At 37.0% G+C, this 15,358-nt stretch overlaps 1 protein-coding gene across 1 annotated transcript; it reads right to left on the bottom strand.

The window, feature by feature from the left end:
* Positions 1-351: 351 nt before the first annotated feature.
* Positions 352-14,702, bottom strand: LOC140138455 (lysine-specific demethylase 8-like). The gene is made up of 9 exons (XM_072160346.1): positions 14,527-14,702; positions 10,026-10,239; positions 6,985-7,158; positions 6,184-6,362; positions 4,392-4,527; positions 3,662-3,715; positions 2,739-2,806; positions 2,270-2,552; positions 352-905 (listed from the first exon to the last, which is right to left on the bottom strand). The coding sequence occupies exons 1-9, from the start codon at positions 14,670-14,672 to the stop codon at positions 741-743; spliced, it is 1,419 nt and encodes a 472-aa protein (XP_072016447.1). The 5' UTR covers positions 14,673-14,702; the 3' UTR covers positions 352-740.
* Positions 14,703-15,358: the final 656 nt, after the last annotated feature.

The following is a 15,358-nucleotide window of genomic DNA, read 5'->3' as shown; positions in this document are numbered from 1 at the left end:
ACCAGCTTCATCGGACATCTGGAAGTGAAGTTATGGTTCATCAAAGGGCAAATTCCTATATTTTACATAGAAATCCATATACTGTTTTTGACTGTATCTCAATATGGAAAATGACGACTTTACGACCAGTTTGTGGTGGATGGGCACATATAAATGCAGCAGTAATAGGCAAACCTACATACCAGGCTTTGAACTATGGGCTCCTTGACATTGTACAAGCTGTTAATTTCACAAGGGTTTTAATTTTGCAAATTTTACAGAGATTATACTTCATGTAAATTCTACAAAACTAAACAACTCACACAATTTTTCACACAATTTTTCAATATTTGAAAATTGTGAAATCCCTGCCATGAAAATAACAGCGTAATTTATGTACTGTGCACAACACGTGATCTATAGCAAGGATGTAAGTGTCTTTTTGGTAAAATGCCCAAAATCGATCAAAACCTGTGAATCGCATTAGTGACCCAATTGCAGGAATTTGCCTGATACATTTGTCAGTATGCCTGAAAACTGACACCCCTGCAGTACAATATATGTCCAGTATACGGTGGAGCATGACCCCATCCATTATATCTCATACACCCTGTCCAAAGCCATATTCAATCAAGATTTCTTTAAATGAACTATAACAACTAAAGTATGTTCAACCATATGTTGGCAACCTGAACTTTGTCCCATTCGTGTACAATATATGCATTGGTGTAGGTCATGTTTCACCTCATACTGTACAGGTATTACCTCCACCAAAAGCTAACAGAGAAACTAGTAGTGAGTGATCTGACATAATGCCAGCACTTAGGTGGTATATACAACATTTCACCTGGTTTCAGTATGCACTCATGATATCTTGCTTCCTGGAATAGTGGAAACTTACCATCATCCGGGTCTTCTACATTGACCTGTAACAAAAACAGAAAGCCAGGGATAAGTAAATTGGGGATCTGTCAGTTCCTTCAGTAGGTAACGCTATATGCGCCATCAAAGGCCTGCCAATATGTATACTGGGTAGTTGGAACACGACCTGGTGCCCATCGCACCCGATTCTCCCACATTCAAGTGTTGTATGTGTCCAGCATCTCTGTTCAGGAGTACTGGCAACCACCAATTTGAGGGTTGCCAGCACACCTGATAGCAGCCCCCAAGGCAGTACCAAATGTGCAATACCCGGCATTTTGTTTTCATTTATGTTCTGCAATATGCAAACCACAAACAGCCAAGTTTATTCAGAGCTTTTAGATAGTAAAACACTAAGTATAAATAACATGCAAATTTGCAAACACTAGCAGTCAAAAAAGTTCTGTTTCAATTTTACAGCTCCAAAGTTGACACCAAGTTGTAGAGTATAGGGAGGTTTCATGTATGCCACTGGTCACTAGCCCTGGAGGCACAATAACGATATTGGAGCACGTGAAAATGAAATATCACCTACAGAGTGCTAATATTCCTTACAAAGCATGAGTTTGAATAACACGCCAAGATTCACAGAGGATGATAATAGTTTTGTTTGTCCTCCACCGCACTTGACTGACTCTCAATGCAGGTCATTTTTATCAACCTTTTAACCTTTTATGCAAGCGCCCTATTAGTTTTGGTACCCACTACCCAACATAATACAAGGCAATTTTATATATGTAAGCATGAGGTTAAAGCATGGTGTCCTTTCAGGTTGGTATGTTTAAGATCATAGTGCCAGTGGCCTTACAAAGCCCAGGCACATAAAACTTACTATTTTGGCATCAAGAGGCAGTCATTTGACTCTTGTCACAGGGTCCAACAATGCCTTAAGGTTGGTCTGAACCCTGGAATTATGGAAACTTTCGGGCCTAAAAAGTATACATATTTAGAATGGCAAAGACTTGATCAATTCATCTGTGAGGTCAAACTTGGGCCAAAATGCTATTTTTAGCCCAAAATCCCCCAAAAAACAGTTTTTGCCCCACTTCTTTTTTGTTAAACATAACAAACAAATTCTTGGACCAAAATTTTTTATTCATTTTTAACTAAATAAAAATATCTAGGAGGCGTTTTTTCATTTTTTTCAATTTTGTTGGGAAGTCGGGAAGTTTTTTGGGATTTTGGGCCCAAAATGAGCATTTTGGCCCAAATTTGACCTCACAGATGAACTTACCAAGTCTTTGCCATTCTAAATATGGATACTTTTATATACTTTAGACCAACAATTTAGCAGTTATGAGGCCAAAATATTTCCATAATTCCAGGGTTCAGACCAACCTTAACATGAAGCATCATTATAGGTTCTTACCTGGCTTGTATTATTGAGTAGATAGCCTTCATGTGGATACACAAACTCAGTCATTTCTTCGCTGTAAAGTCTAATATACTTATCCCCTACCACCTGCGCTAGACAATTATGCTTAGGATCATGATGAAGTGGTGATATAGTCCCTCCAGGTCCAAACCAGGCGTTGATATCAACATCCTCATCCTCCTCCTTTGTTTCCTCATCACCATGGTCATCAACCTCTGCATCAGATTCATCAACATATTGAGCATGTTTATATAAATGTTTGGCAACACAATCTTGCCTTTCTTTGTCCAAAGTTTCTGATGAATCGGATGTTGTGTTTATCTTAGTGTGTTGATCAGACTGTTCACTAGTACCCTGTACATTATGATGGCCAAGTTCTGTACAAATGGAATCAGTTTTTGATTTCTTGGTGAATTCATCAGTCACTCTTTGATGTGAAATATCTTGCTTAATAACTACAGACTTCCGATTTGCTGTGTCTCTCAAACAGCAGTAGTCAGGTATGCATATGTCCTCTTTCAGCTCGGGTATCTGCAATTGTAAATGGATATAAAATATCAGAGTAAAGTTACCTGTGTACTTAAACCAATACCATGTTTTTACATTAGCTTTTCTTATGAAATATGAAAGCTATGTATATCGCCCTTATCCCATGTATTTTGAGCCCTGAAACCACAAAAAAGTTGACAAATGTTATATCCTTGTGATGAGCTCATGTTAAAACTATATACCTTAGTGAAAAGGACTCATCAAATCTCAGGCCACATCATATGGTCACTGTTTATAATGAACCTCCTTTACTGATTTATTCAGTAATATATTTGACAGGCAAACTATTATGCACACCCACCCCAACACACGTAGCTGTGGATGTTGACATACCCTGATAAGTGTTTATTATCCAACTGCAGCCACTGCATATTTGTGATTTTCTTCGCCTTACCATGGACTTGCCAAGCGATGTTCACTAACTAAGTGCGGACCTAAACCTAGAATGGCAACTGGAGTAAATGGCTATGTTTTCATCATACCGCGGAAGGTAGGCATGTTGCCCATGGGAGTTGACAATAGGTGAGGGTGTGTAAGCGAACTCAAAAATAGTACAAAGAGTGCGAGTGTATGCAAAAGGAAGTTTGCACGAAAGCACTGATGAGCGATATCATTAAGTCTGAACACTCTATCAGAGTCGGATGAATTCAATAATGCTCAGAACCTTTCAATCTGAAGTTTAATAATCTAAGGTTTGTATGCTGTTTTGGATCTAGAAACACCATGCAGTAATCCAGTTCGTTTATAGTTACACACATATTTCTCATATATGTGTGTCCTCCTTTGCCTGTGTTTACAAAGGCGCATACACCATGCAGATGGATCGATTACACTCACCTGATCAAACAGTTGATGTTGGGCCAAGTATACCTTTGTGTTACTTCTGGTATTCTGTAAAATAATAATATGCAGAATGCTATACTGAAACAGGTTAAATGAAACTGTAGGTAGCTTTTATTTACAATCTTTTGAACACCAAAAAAGTCTCATTTTGATTTGCTTGTTTGCAAATTTCCCATAAATTATTTCATCTCTTAGAATATTTAAAGCTATGATTTCAAATTTGATTCCCTTACACAAAAACTTCCCATGTTTTTTTTATAAAACATTTCTGTTCTTTTTATGTGTTCAGATAGGAAATTAAGTTTTGGGGTATAAACCTTTTTCCAGACATTACCGATCAAACGACATTACATCTAGCATTCAAATTCTTCAAGTGTGAAAGCAAAATACCGCACAAACACCCATGATCACTATTGTATTACCTGCTGATATGCAATGGGCTATTCCATTTAAAATCCACACTACCCCTGTGGAAGATTTAGCTAAAGTCCTCCACAGATGGCATATAAGTTTCAAATAGAATATACAGTTGGGTAACTTCCATTTAAAAATCTCACACAAGTTGTGGAAGATATAGGTAAAGCCATAATACAGGGGGCGTATGGGTTTCAAAATGATTAACTCTGATCAATTACATTTGAAAACATACTCCCCTGTAGAAGATATTTCCAAAATCTTCCACAGGGGTAGTGTGGATTTTAAATGGAATAGCCCAATTCCTTACCTGTTCATCAGCCATAAATTGATTTATGAAATCTGTCAATGTCATAAGTGCCTGTGACCAGTTCTCATCTGTGTACTTGGAACCTATCTCTATTGGAACTGTACGGCTACCGGCAATTTGCTTCAGATAGTCCAGGCTGTAATTAAATGAGCAGTACCTTTTAGCAAAGTTTCATCAATTACTGAGCTTCCGAATCTCCTTAGAATTTCCATACAGCATGGTCACAAACAAAAATATTATCAGTATTATCTTGGTGTCGATTATTCATCCAGTAGTTTAAAATATTTTGTAATTTAATACTGGGACTAAAATTTGCAACTAAGAAGTAACTTTACTATGCCTGATGTCACACCATCATCAATCAAATGCCTGATGATGTACCATGGTATCGGACGCATTATACCAAATTAAGTTGCAAATTTTAACAGTATTAGATTATTTTACAAAATAATGTATTAAAAGTATTCTTTAGCATTTGCAGTATTCTTCCATATTTATTTTTGGTTTTTTTTAGATTCTCTCAAATCAGTACGCAATACCAAAAATCAGTACTATATATGTGGCAGCGGTGCAATTACATGTACACCAGGCACAAAAAGAAACTCGTCAGTTATATTCATCCTTGCTGTTCAATAACTTGATAATTTTGGATTATTCTGAAATATACATTTTGTTAATTGGACTTTGCTTTCTCATTTGACACCTTGTTCGTGAAAAACGAACAAGAATTGACAAGATATCGTCCCCAAAGCCTCAAACCCCAAAATCAAAAGTTGCATTTTCAACGATTTTCAATGGGAACGCATCGTTGTATTGCACACAAGCACCACGGGCCAATCAATAAAGCACACAGTGTAACAGGCACAATTGAATCGTTAAAATTGCAACTTTTCATTTTGGGGTTTGAGAGTTTGGAGGCGCATATCTTGGTCAATTCTTGCTCAATGTTCACGAACATGGTGTCAAATGAGAAAGAAAAGTTCAATTAACAAAATGTATATTTCAGAATAATCCAAAATTATCAAGTTATTGAACAGCAAGGATGAATATAACTGATGAGTTTCTTTTTGTGCCTGGTGTAGATATTAGCTATCCAGCGAGTTCACATGTCTGAGTAATCAAAGTAGTTTTCACACAATATTGCTTTGCAAAAATCACAGCTCCTGATGAAAAAGTAATTCAGTACAAACACATTTTCACCAATATCTGCAAGTCAAAAGTTTCTATTAAACCAGAACCTATCTGTCATAACTGATTGATCCATATTTGTCGCCTGCTGCCAGCAGTCCAATAATAATCCATATTTGCATGGTATTCACTCAAGTATGTCTTTGGTATTTACTCTAGTATGTTTTGGGTTCTGAGGTCCATGCATAAAACAAGTTTACCAAATGAGTTTTTTTATGGAAGTTGCAATGTATAATGTACAGGGGAAAGAAGAATTAATGAATGTATAATACTTTTTCACTTGTATAAAAATCATAGTCACCCAGGTTTTGTTGGGTTTTTTTAAGGAAAAGGGTATGATTTGATTGCTAGATCAAGAAGTTAATAATGTACTTCCATGGGTGGAATATTTTCTTCACAAAGAGAACTACCAAATCAGTCAAGCGTGTGGCGGATAAACAGAATGCCATAAAGGAAGATTCAAGTGGTGTTTTACATGCATGTACCTCAATCAAAGGAAAGTGATGAATGGAGGTTAACAGTTGTCCTATAGTTTTATCATACTCTGCAGATAATAATATATTGTATACAGCATAATAATGAACATTTGTAGTGCTAATATTACCTCCATTTCCTATGTGTCCTGGCTGGCCAATGGTCCATGGCTCCTTGTATGATAACAGGTTGTTTCTTGTCCATATAGTGAGATTTGAATTGAAGTAGTGCTGGGCACACCAATCTTGGAATTACTAGTGCCGGGTCAACTGATGGTCTCTGATAAATCTTCTGTTTCTTGCTTGCAGGCTAAATAAGAAATAAAATTGTGTGACAACATATTAAATTTAGCTTGATTTTATGTAATGGCCTGCACATTCTGGGCAGACATATACGATGATTCATCAGTACCTGCTTTCATGCTTCTAAATTCAGATTGATTTCACAAAGAAATAGTCAATCATTCTACTGAATGGCTCAGCATCAACTCCTTATGCTGGTTTCATACTTTCTGCCGCTTGCAGCACGGCGTGACGACCGCTTGCACTTTTCTGCAAATGATGAAAGACAATGTTGCTGCTTACGCTTAGCATGGCCAAAAATCATTCTCATACGTTAGTGTGTCACAGCTCCAGAGTTGACTTGAATTGAACTCCTACCGATGCTGCAGCGAGGGCAAAGCAGTGGCGTGATCGATATATCGGCTTGCCGCTGATTACCGCTAGCATTTCCGGTACGACTGCACAGTGAAGTAAACTCATCGTCAGAGCAGCAAAGCAGCAAGCGACAGGAAAGTAATAAACCAGCATTACTGTAATACAAGGATTAGCTTTTTGAGATGACACTGCATATTAACTATGGTATAGTAACAAATCAATGTATGATCTTTCCAGCTTCCGATTTAAACAATATTAAATACAAAATTTCTTACCAAGTCTATGTTATCTCTGGTCCTTCCTTCAGTCTTGGTAGAACTCTGACACTGTATTGGCTCACATAGTGATGTAGTACATGCAGTTTGTAATGCAGATGCTAACCTGCTTAGTATATTATTCAGTACAGGTGCTCCCATCAGTAGCCCCATGTCACATGCCTCTAAGGCAACCTATGAACGCAAGCAACAAAATCATTGAAAAACTGCTTTATTTGATTTATCATATATTCAAATTCATTCCAACTGTTACACACAGGTAATCACCGTATAATGCAGTATCAGCAAGTAGAGGCCAAGTTGGTAGCAAGTTATGTTTACATCCACCCATAGCTGGCTCTGTCCATGTAAAAGTTATCAACCACACATTAATTTAATAGTGTGCAATCTTGGATGGTCTTTTATTAGAGTTTATTAATATTGAACATAAACTGAAATCCCACAGGGCCACTCAGCTATATTGGTGTACACGTACGTGTGACCTATTCAAATTCATTCTGCATGGATTGCCATGAAATAGCTGTCAAAAGACACATATGGTATTTCAAAACAAGGATAACTGCATCCATTATTTTTTATCCATTATATTTATCCATTATATTTACACAAACCCACCATTTTCAAATACACTAAAACCCGTTATTCCATTTTATAAAAATATGGTCCCTAATGTTTTACTTACTTTGTTCAGCAAAAACCAATTCCCAGTATTCACAATTGGAACATGTCTCACAATGTTTATTTTTTGGTGCATTTTGCACTGTGCAACATTCTTCCATATACATGCCAAGGCTAGATACCAGCATGTCCTGATCTGATTGGCCAAAACCTAACATATATACACATTTGTAGACCTTACACAAGTTCCTCCCTGTAACAGTTCAGCGAGTATGGAAATTTCAATATTACCAGTGTATTGAAAAGCATCTGTACAGTGAAGTGCATCAAAGCACTCAATTATTTTTTACATGCTGTGCATAAAGGCCTACGGGCTGCAGTTTGCCACATGCTATGGCGGCAAGTATGATCACAGGAATTTATGTGGCAAAATTAACACATTTATACATCATTTTTGGCAACAAATTTCAACCAAATTCTTATTTTGAGTGGATATTCTTACAGAAGGACTTCTCTTAAACAAGTTTGGCCACAAAAGACATTGGTGAATAAGTCACTTGTAATTGAAACCCTACTGAACATGGACTTCTTTAGATAACAATCAGAAAGCTTCAAAGTCTGTCAAACATTTCTGCCATCAATTAAAAAAATCTTATCTCTACATATAATTAATCTTTTCCGCAAGCACATCCCCGTCCCTTGTCTTGTCTTTTGGTTATGTTTTGTAAAGTTGATTTGTTTTGCTAATTTCATTTGATTTTTGGTAAAGGCTAACTTTCAGGCCTTTTTGGTCCTCCATCCTTTTCCTCCATATAGACCACTTGGCATGTGACGTCATTGCCCGGCAGTATGCGCGCGCATTATGACAATTTACATTGTTCTTTGCCCTGCAGTGTGCGTACACATCGTAGTCTGCTAAGGGCATGTGCATTTTAAAGCGCCCGCCACATGTCATACAATACAAGAAAGCCATTGAACAGGGTAGCGGCTCGTTCGAGCATATCGATAGACGAGTCCCTCGCCTTTGTTGATAAACAGTGATGTCAAGTGGTCTATATATCGTGTTTGTATATTTTTGTACATATTTATGTAATGTTCTTGATTTTTATGGAAAAATAAATATGAATGAAAGTATGATTTGCTAGTATTTTATATTGATTGTTACTGGTATCATTTATCGGGTGTACATGTACATGTGACCAAAAAACATGTGAAAAGGGGCATTTTTGTGTGTGCATGTGAAAGAACACATATTCCATGTGTATACAAACATCAATTTGCAAGAAAAATGGTTTTCTTTCAAGTTAGTTGCTCAAAAACTTGGGATGCTTCTGCTTAAAACAAGATGCATCATAGCCAAGCTCAAAATGCTTTACAATCGCCCATGAACTGGTTGCCGTGAATCCTAATCTCAAAATTCAATCCAGAATCCATTGCAGATCTCACCAATATTCCTACCACTGCGTCCATGCTAAGCCCAAAATCAGTACCAGTTTCTACCCATCAATCAATCCCCACTGGAATGATCTCCAGAGTACATTATTAATGTCACCAAACTTGAGTAGTTTCAAGACAACCATCGCTGATCATCTTGTAAAGGGTGAAAGTAAAACTTGGTCTTCTAGCTCAGCAACTTGTCTAACCACCATTTTGCTGGAGCCCACAGATATAGATACAGAGCATGTAACACTGTTTTAGGAGTCACATTTTAGGTCAAATTTGAAGTGATATTGCATTAAATTCTTGATTTGGACGAAAAGACAGAAACTCGTTTTGGGTGGTATTTTAAAAACAATTGGTCATTCGTGTGCAAGTGCAATATATCAGCAGGCCTTGTCTTTTGAAAATTGCTGACGAGTGACAAATCACTCTCCTCAAAACTTGTCAGGTGAGCTGTAGGCGAGTGATTTTAATCACTTGTATTAGTATTACACCAGATGCAGGTGAGTGATAAAAAGCTCTCCTCAGCTTCATTATAGGCGAGTGATGGTGTGTGATCGCTCTCACTCGCCTCAAAAGACAAGGCCTGTATCAGAACATATGCATGTTAATTAGGCCAAAAAAAGATTGTTTGCTTGTCCTCCACAACTTTTTCAGAATTGGGTCGGTTGGTCGGGCGGGATTTTTTAAAACATGACTGTATGCATTTAATTCGTTTAATAAATAGCCCAAATAGTTGTGAATTGGGATATTTCTCTACTGTATACCACTTCATTCATATTTTTAAAACAGTTTAGAAGTGTGTAGAAACTGTAAAAAAACTTTTTAGAATGTCAAAAATGATGAAAAAAAAATTCTAGAATTTCCAAAATTAGGGTCAGTATTCATTTGTACAGTAAAACAAACAAAATTTTTTTCTCCAGATTTTCAAGATTAGGGTCGGTCAGTTAAGGACAAGCAGCAAACAATCTTTTTTGTTTGGCCTTATCACGGGTCCTAATTACCTGCCACTCCATATACGTATGTTTATCATCCAAACATTCAGCCAGTAGACCACATATACTAGCTGCTTTTATCAAGGAAGCATAGCTGTAAACCTTTCTCCATGCGATGCTCACATCCTTCCAATTCCCTGTGTTAAGTTTCTCCCAAGTGTAATGTAGTAACTCATCAGATACATCTTTGGCAAATGTAAACCTGAAAGATGAAGACAAATACTGTCACACACCAAGGGTTTGAAGGGAATTGATCAAATTCAAACTTACGACGAAGTCAGAGAATTTCCTGGCCGTGTGTAGCGTGGCCTTTGCTTGAGAAATCTAGCCACAAATTTGCTTGCCAATAAAAGCTTCACATAATTTGAGGCTAGAGATCACTGCATTCAAAATCTAGTCACATTCGCTGAAGCATGATACTGTGTAAAGCAATGAAGTTGAGAAGTAAACACAGCAGATCACAGCGGGTGATTGCATCAAAAATGTTGATAAAATTGCACTTCAACAAAAGTTTGGACTGTTAAAAATAGGCAATCTTTACTCAAAATTAACTTTCATCCAAATTTCAACATCAACAGAACAAACATATTCCTTTGCTTTAATTTTAAACAGAAAAGAAAAGTAAGTAGCACATGTAAACAAGAGCACCAATGGCGCTGTGGCTCTGCGCTTTTTGGTGACAGTGAAAGTAATTGTTCTTGGAGTCGCATGGGCAACAAGTGAAATCATTTGAATATAATGTGACAATTATATACAGGCGAGTAGACCTATGTCAAGAATAGTGTTAGTCTGAATAAGGCTTTGGCTCTAAATGGTGACTGTACCACCAAGTTTCATGACAGTTAATACTAATTTGACCTCAGATGACCCTGGTGACTCTGAAATGACATTCCCAAAATTTGACTAGCTAAAAAGTGACTATACCTAACAAGTTTCATGCCCATCTGACAGTTTTTACTAATTTGACCTCAGATGACCCCTGGTGACCCCAAAATGACCTTCCAAAAATTTGACTCCAAATGTTGACTGTACCCACCAAGTTTCAAGCCCATAAGACAGTTCTGACTAATTTGACCTCAGATGACCCCTGGTGACCCAGATATGACCTTCCCAAAATTTTGGCTATAAATGTTGGCTGTATCCACCTATTTATAAGCCCATATGACAGTTTTACTAATTTGACCTCAGATGACCTCTGGTGACCTCAAAATGACCTTCCAAAAAGTTGGCTCTAAATGTTGATTGTACCCACCAAGTTTCATGCCTGTCCGACCGTTTTTACTCATTTGACTTTAGATGACCCTTGTTGACCCCAAAATGACCTTTCAAAAATTGGCTCTAAAATGTTGACTGTACCCACCAAGTTTCATGGCCATATGACAGTTTTTACTAATTTGACCTCACACACTGGATGACCACAGGTGACCCTAAAATGACTATCCAAAAAGTTGGCTCTAAATGTTGACTTTACCCACCAAGTTTCATGCCTGTCCGAGAGTTTTTACTACATTGACCTCAGATGACCCCTGTTGACCCCTCAAATGTCTTTCCAAAAATTTGACTCCCAAATGTTGACGATACCCACCTAGCTTCACGCCCATTGACAGTTTTTACTTATTTGACCTCAAGCATACCTGCCAACATTGAAAACCTAGAAAACAGAGTACATGGCGAACGTTGGGCGCAAAGCGCCTGTAGTATCGCCTCTGACGGCGGGGGTTCCAGGGGCAAAGCCCCGGTGGGGGTTGAGGGGGCGAAGCCCCCCAAAGCTAGAGGGTTTCTACACTAAAAACCCTTATAAGCCCCTTCACATTAGACACATTTTATAGAAAAACAACAAGGTGAAAATGAAGCCCTAGGCTTTTATACACTTTGAGGAGGGATTTATTATACAATTTTTTATTATACAAATTATACAATTTCAACACATTTGATGACTACAACCTTTGAAAAAAATGTGAAAAAACATTCTGGGACCTGTTTTTATAAGTTTGAAAAATATGCTTCCTTCACACAGAAAATGTGCTTTTAAAAATGCAGTTTCCTATACTTTTGTAAATAACGATCATTCGTTGAAGCGATTTTTTGGCTTTATAACAAGGCCTAAGTGACTGATAGGACATTGATAATTTTTTCAAAGTTTTTGGCAACTTGAGAACCTCTAGACCTATTCTGAAGGTTGTATTTGAGGAGGGATTTATACTCCATATCTGGCAACGATTGCAACACATATTTGATGACTGCAACCTTTGAAAAAATGTGAAAAAACATTCTGGGACTTGTTTAAGTTTGAAAAATATGCTTCCTTAACATAGAAAATGTGCTTTTAAAAATGCAGTTTCCTATACTTTTGTACATAAAGATCATTCGTTGAAGCGATTTTTTGGCTTTATAACAGGGCCTACGTGACTGATAGGACACTGATATGATGCACAATACAAAGTTAAAAATTCAGAAAAAAAAACATTTAACAAAAAACATGTCAAAGTTTTTGTTGACTTTGGAGAAACACTAGACGTATTCTGAAGTGCTAGTATCATTCACAGATGATTTGAAAAAAAATTTGGAAAACATTACAAAAAAAATACAGTTTGTTATCTTTAATATGGAAACCACTAACTAATGTTTACCTCTTCATCTATCACAATATTATACATGCATTGGTTTTCCATGCATTTTCTCAACTGAATTTCAACTCTATCGGGAGTGCAATCGATTAAAAAATAATTTAGCAAAACTTAGAAACCAATTTGAAAACCTAAAGCCAAGCACAAAAAATTCCTTAGCATAAAAACCAACACTGTATTGTGTAACCCTACGGTTCTGATGACGATGGCTCCGAAGCTTCGCTGGAGCCAAAAATGAAGTGTTTGAAATTATGAGTCTCGCAAACACTTCGGGTAAGTTTAAGGGCAATTTGGGCTCTAAAAACCCTAACTCAAGACTTTTTGAACAGTCTACACTGCAGTGTAACAAAAGCTCAAGAGCAATGCCAAACTGATTGAGTGGCAAATGTGAAATAAGGAATAGGTTCTAAATTATAAAGACCAAAATAACATGTGTAATAACAAGTGCACTAATTATTGAGACAACACATCGCATCATCGATATGACATGGTATTCCACAAAATTCATTCCACAATTTATAACAAAATTCATAACAACAGTAATATATCCTGGTGTTAATTCCAAAATATAAATGTAGGCCTAAATCATCCACTCACACACTTCAATGAGCAGACCAAAATAAGTCACACCCAATGTAACAAAAGAAATGATGAAGAAAACAGGTGAGCAGTTACAAAGTCAGAGAGCAGAATAAAAAGCTATTCGCTGTTAAAGTGATGATGTAACAGGATTAATTACAATAGCAATAGATGAATAAAAAATTTGAATAGATCGCAGTGGACTACATAATTCATGAACCATAGATGTCAAAGGAATGCTAATCACTGGCACCTGTAAGATTAAAATCTTTGAAAAGAGCGGTATTGTATTCAATATGTGATTGCAGACATACACAGGTGATGAGTGTAACCTGCTTGTAGTGCATGGCGATCTTATCGAAAATTGTAGAGGCCCTGCATTCTTTTATCGATTGGCTCCAAACAAAGGATTTGAACCGGTGTCCTTCATGGTAGTTATGGCGGAGTACAGTTCATTCAATCAAATGTTGTCATCAACCTATTTGATCGTAGTGCAGGGTTATGTGTGTGAGACAAACTGTCACGGTAGATTGCAATCATGCTTTTCTTGAATGCATTTGAGTAGTCCGCCATATTTACAGGATAATACATCATATGCAGGGCCTCTATTCATCTATTGCTATGGTAGTTAATCCGATTATTACATAACTTTGACAGCGAATTGTCAAAATAAGATGGATGGCATTGAAATTACAATCAGTTACATTATCAGCTTGCCAAAAAAATTCTTGCCCCTTCCAATTTTGCCCCTTCCAATCCTTACCCAAAAACCTAACCCCAATTGATCCCAATTTCTTGAAATGTATATATATAAGCAGAGCAGATATCTTAGCTTTCGGCTTCCCAGAATTCTTTGCAACATGATACATCACCTCGTTTCATCAAATGACTGTCCCATTACTTTGTACATCCCTTTTTTCATTTTGAGAATAGACCGGCTAAACATGAGTTGATAGTCAAGAAATACACATATTTTTGCAAGACATGTGGACTGTTGATCGAGGGAAATTTCATCACTATCAGCCCATGTTGCACTAACAGCAAATTAGTACAGTTTGTCCACTCTGAAGTACAAAGTGACAACGCACTCGTAAACAGTGCGTAGTGCTGCGTCTCTGCTGCAGGTATGCGTGCCTTCAAAGTCGGCACAATGTGTGTGTCCGCGACGGTACTTTGTACTTCAGAGTAGACTGACTGCACTGACAACTGAAATGGGAGAAATGCATTATGGGAAGTATAAGATATCTTCTCTGGTATAACTTATTCCGCAACAAACTCCTTACCTAGACTGAAAGTAACTATCAGTACATTCATGAAGCAGATGCACAGCTTGTCTGGTGATACTGCTATCTATGTCAAAACTGTCCAATTCAAAGTCAGATTTACTCTTGGGAAATGCAAAATCTAGAAACACTCTCTTGGCATCCATATCATCTTGATAGATATTTGATACAAATCATCATGTCTGTAAAAAAGCAAACCAACTGAATTATTCCATTTAAAATCTGTCATACCCTGTGGAAGATTTAAGGAAAGTCTTCTGCAGAGGGAGTATGTTTTTAAAATGGAATTAGTCTAAGGTTAATTGTCTATTTATAGGTTAATGAACGCGTATTACTTATTGGGAGAGAAATTAGACAAAATAATGCACGCACGCTGATGATACTCTATTAATGATATCAAAATGCGTTCAAATTCAATGCATTTTGATATCATTAATAGAGTATGACATGAAAACAAATTATCAATTTTCATATTAAAAACACAAAACATTGTGCAATTTTTTTTTTTAGGTCAACCATGAATGATCCTACACAAGTGTTTCATAGCATAGGTCCTACAGCGATAATCTTTCTGGGTTTGGAATGTCTCCCTCTATATATAATATCCCAGGAACAACCCATGGCGCTGAGTTTATACTTACTGGTCGCTTAAGATTATTGCGATTTCAACTGCGAGACAGGACTAGAAGCTTTTGTTATTATAGGAAAGTGCTTTTACTTGATTGATTGCTAATCAATAACTCACAGCTTGGCGACTGATTGTAGATCACTATAAATCGGATGTACTGTTGACCCCATGATTACGGTTAAGAATAATAGACATACACCGGTT

This window comes from Amphiura filiformis, chromosome 17 (genome assembly GCF_039555335.1).
Source record: "Amphiura filiformis chromosome 17, Afil_fr2py, whole genome shotgun sequence".
Lineage (NCBI taxonomy): Eukaryota > Metazoa > Echinodermata > Ophiuroidea > Amphilepidida > Amphiuridae > Amphiura > Amphiura filiformis.
This window is presented reverse-complemented; position numbering and strand designations above follow the sequence as displayed.

What these genes read in the sequence shown, in the direction of transcription:
- LOC140138455 (XM_072160346.1), bottom strand. Translation starts at nt 14,672, where the DNA reads ATGGATGCCAAGAGAGTGTTTCTAGATTTTGCATTTCCCAAGAGTAAA. An exon ending in TAATTAGGACCCGTGATAAG is followed by an intron (nt 7,159 to 10,025) that starts GCCAAACAAAAA and finishes TTGCGTTCATAG; the next exon opens with GTTGCCTTAGAGGCATGTGA. An exon ending in AGGACACATAGGAAATGGAG is followed by an intron (nt 4,528 to 6,183) that starts GTAATATTAGCA and finishes ATTTAATTACAG; the next exon opens with CCTGGACTATCTGAAGCAAA.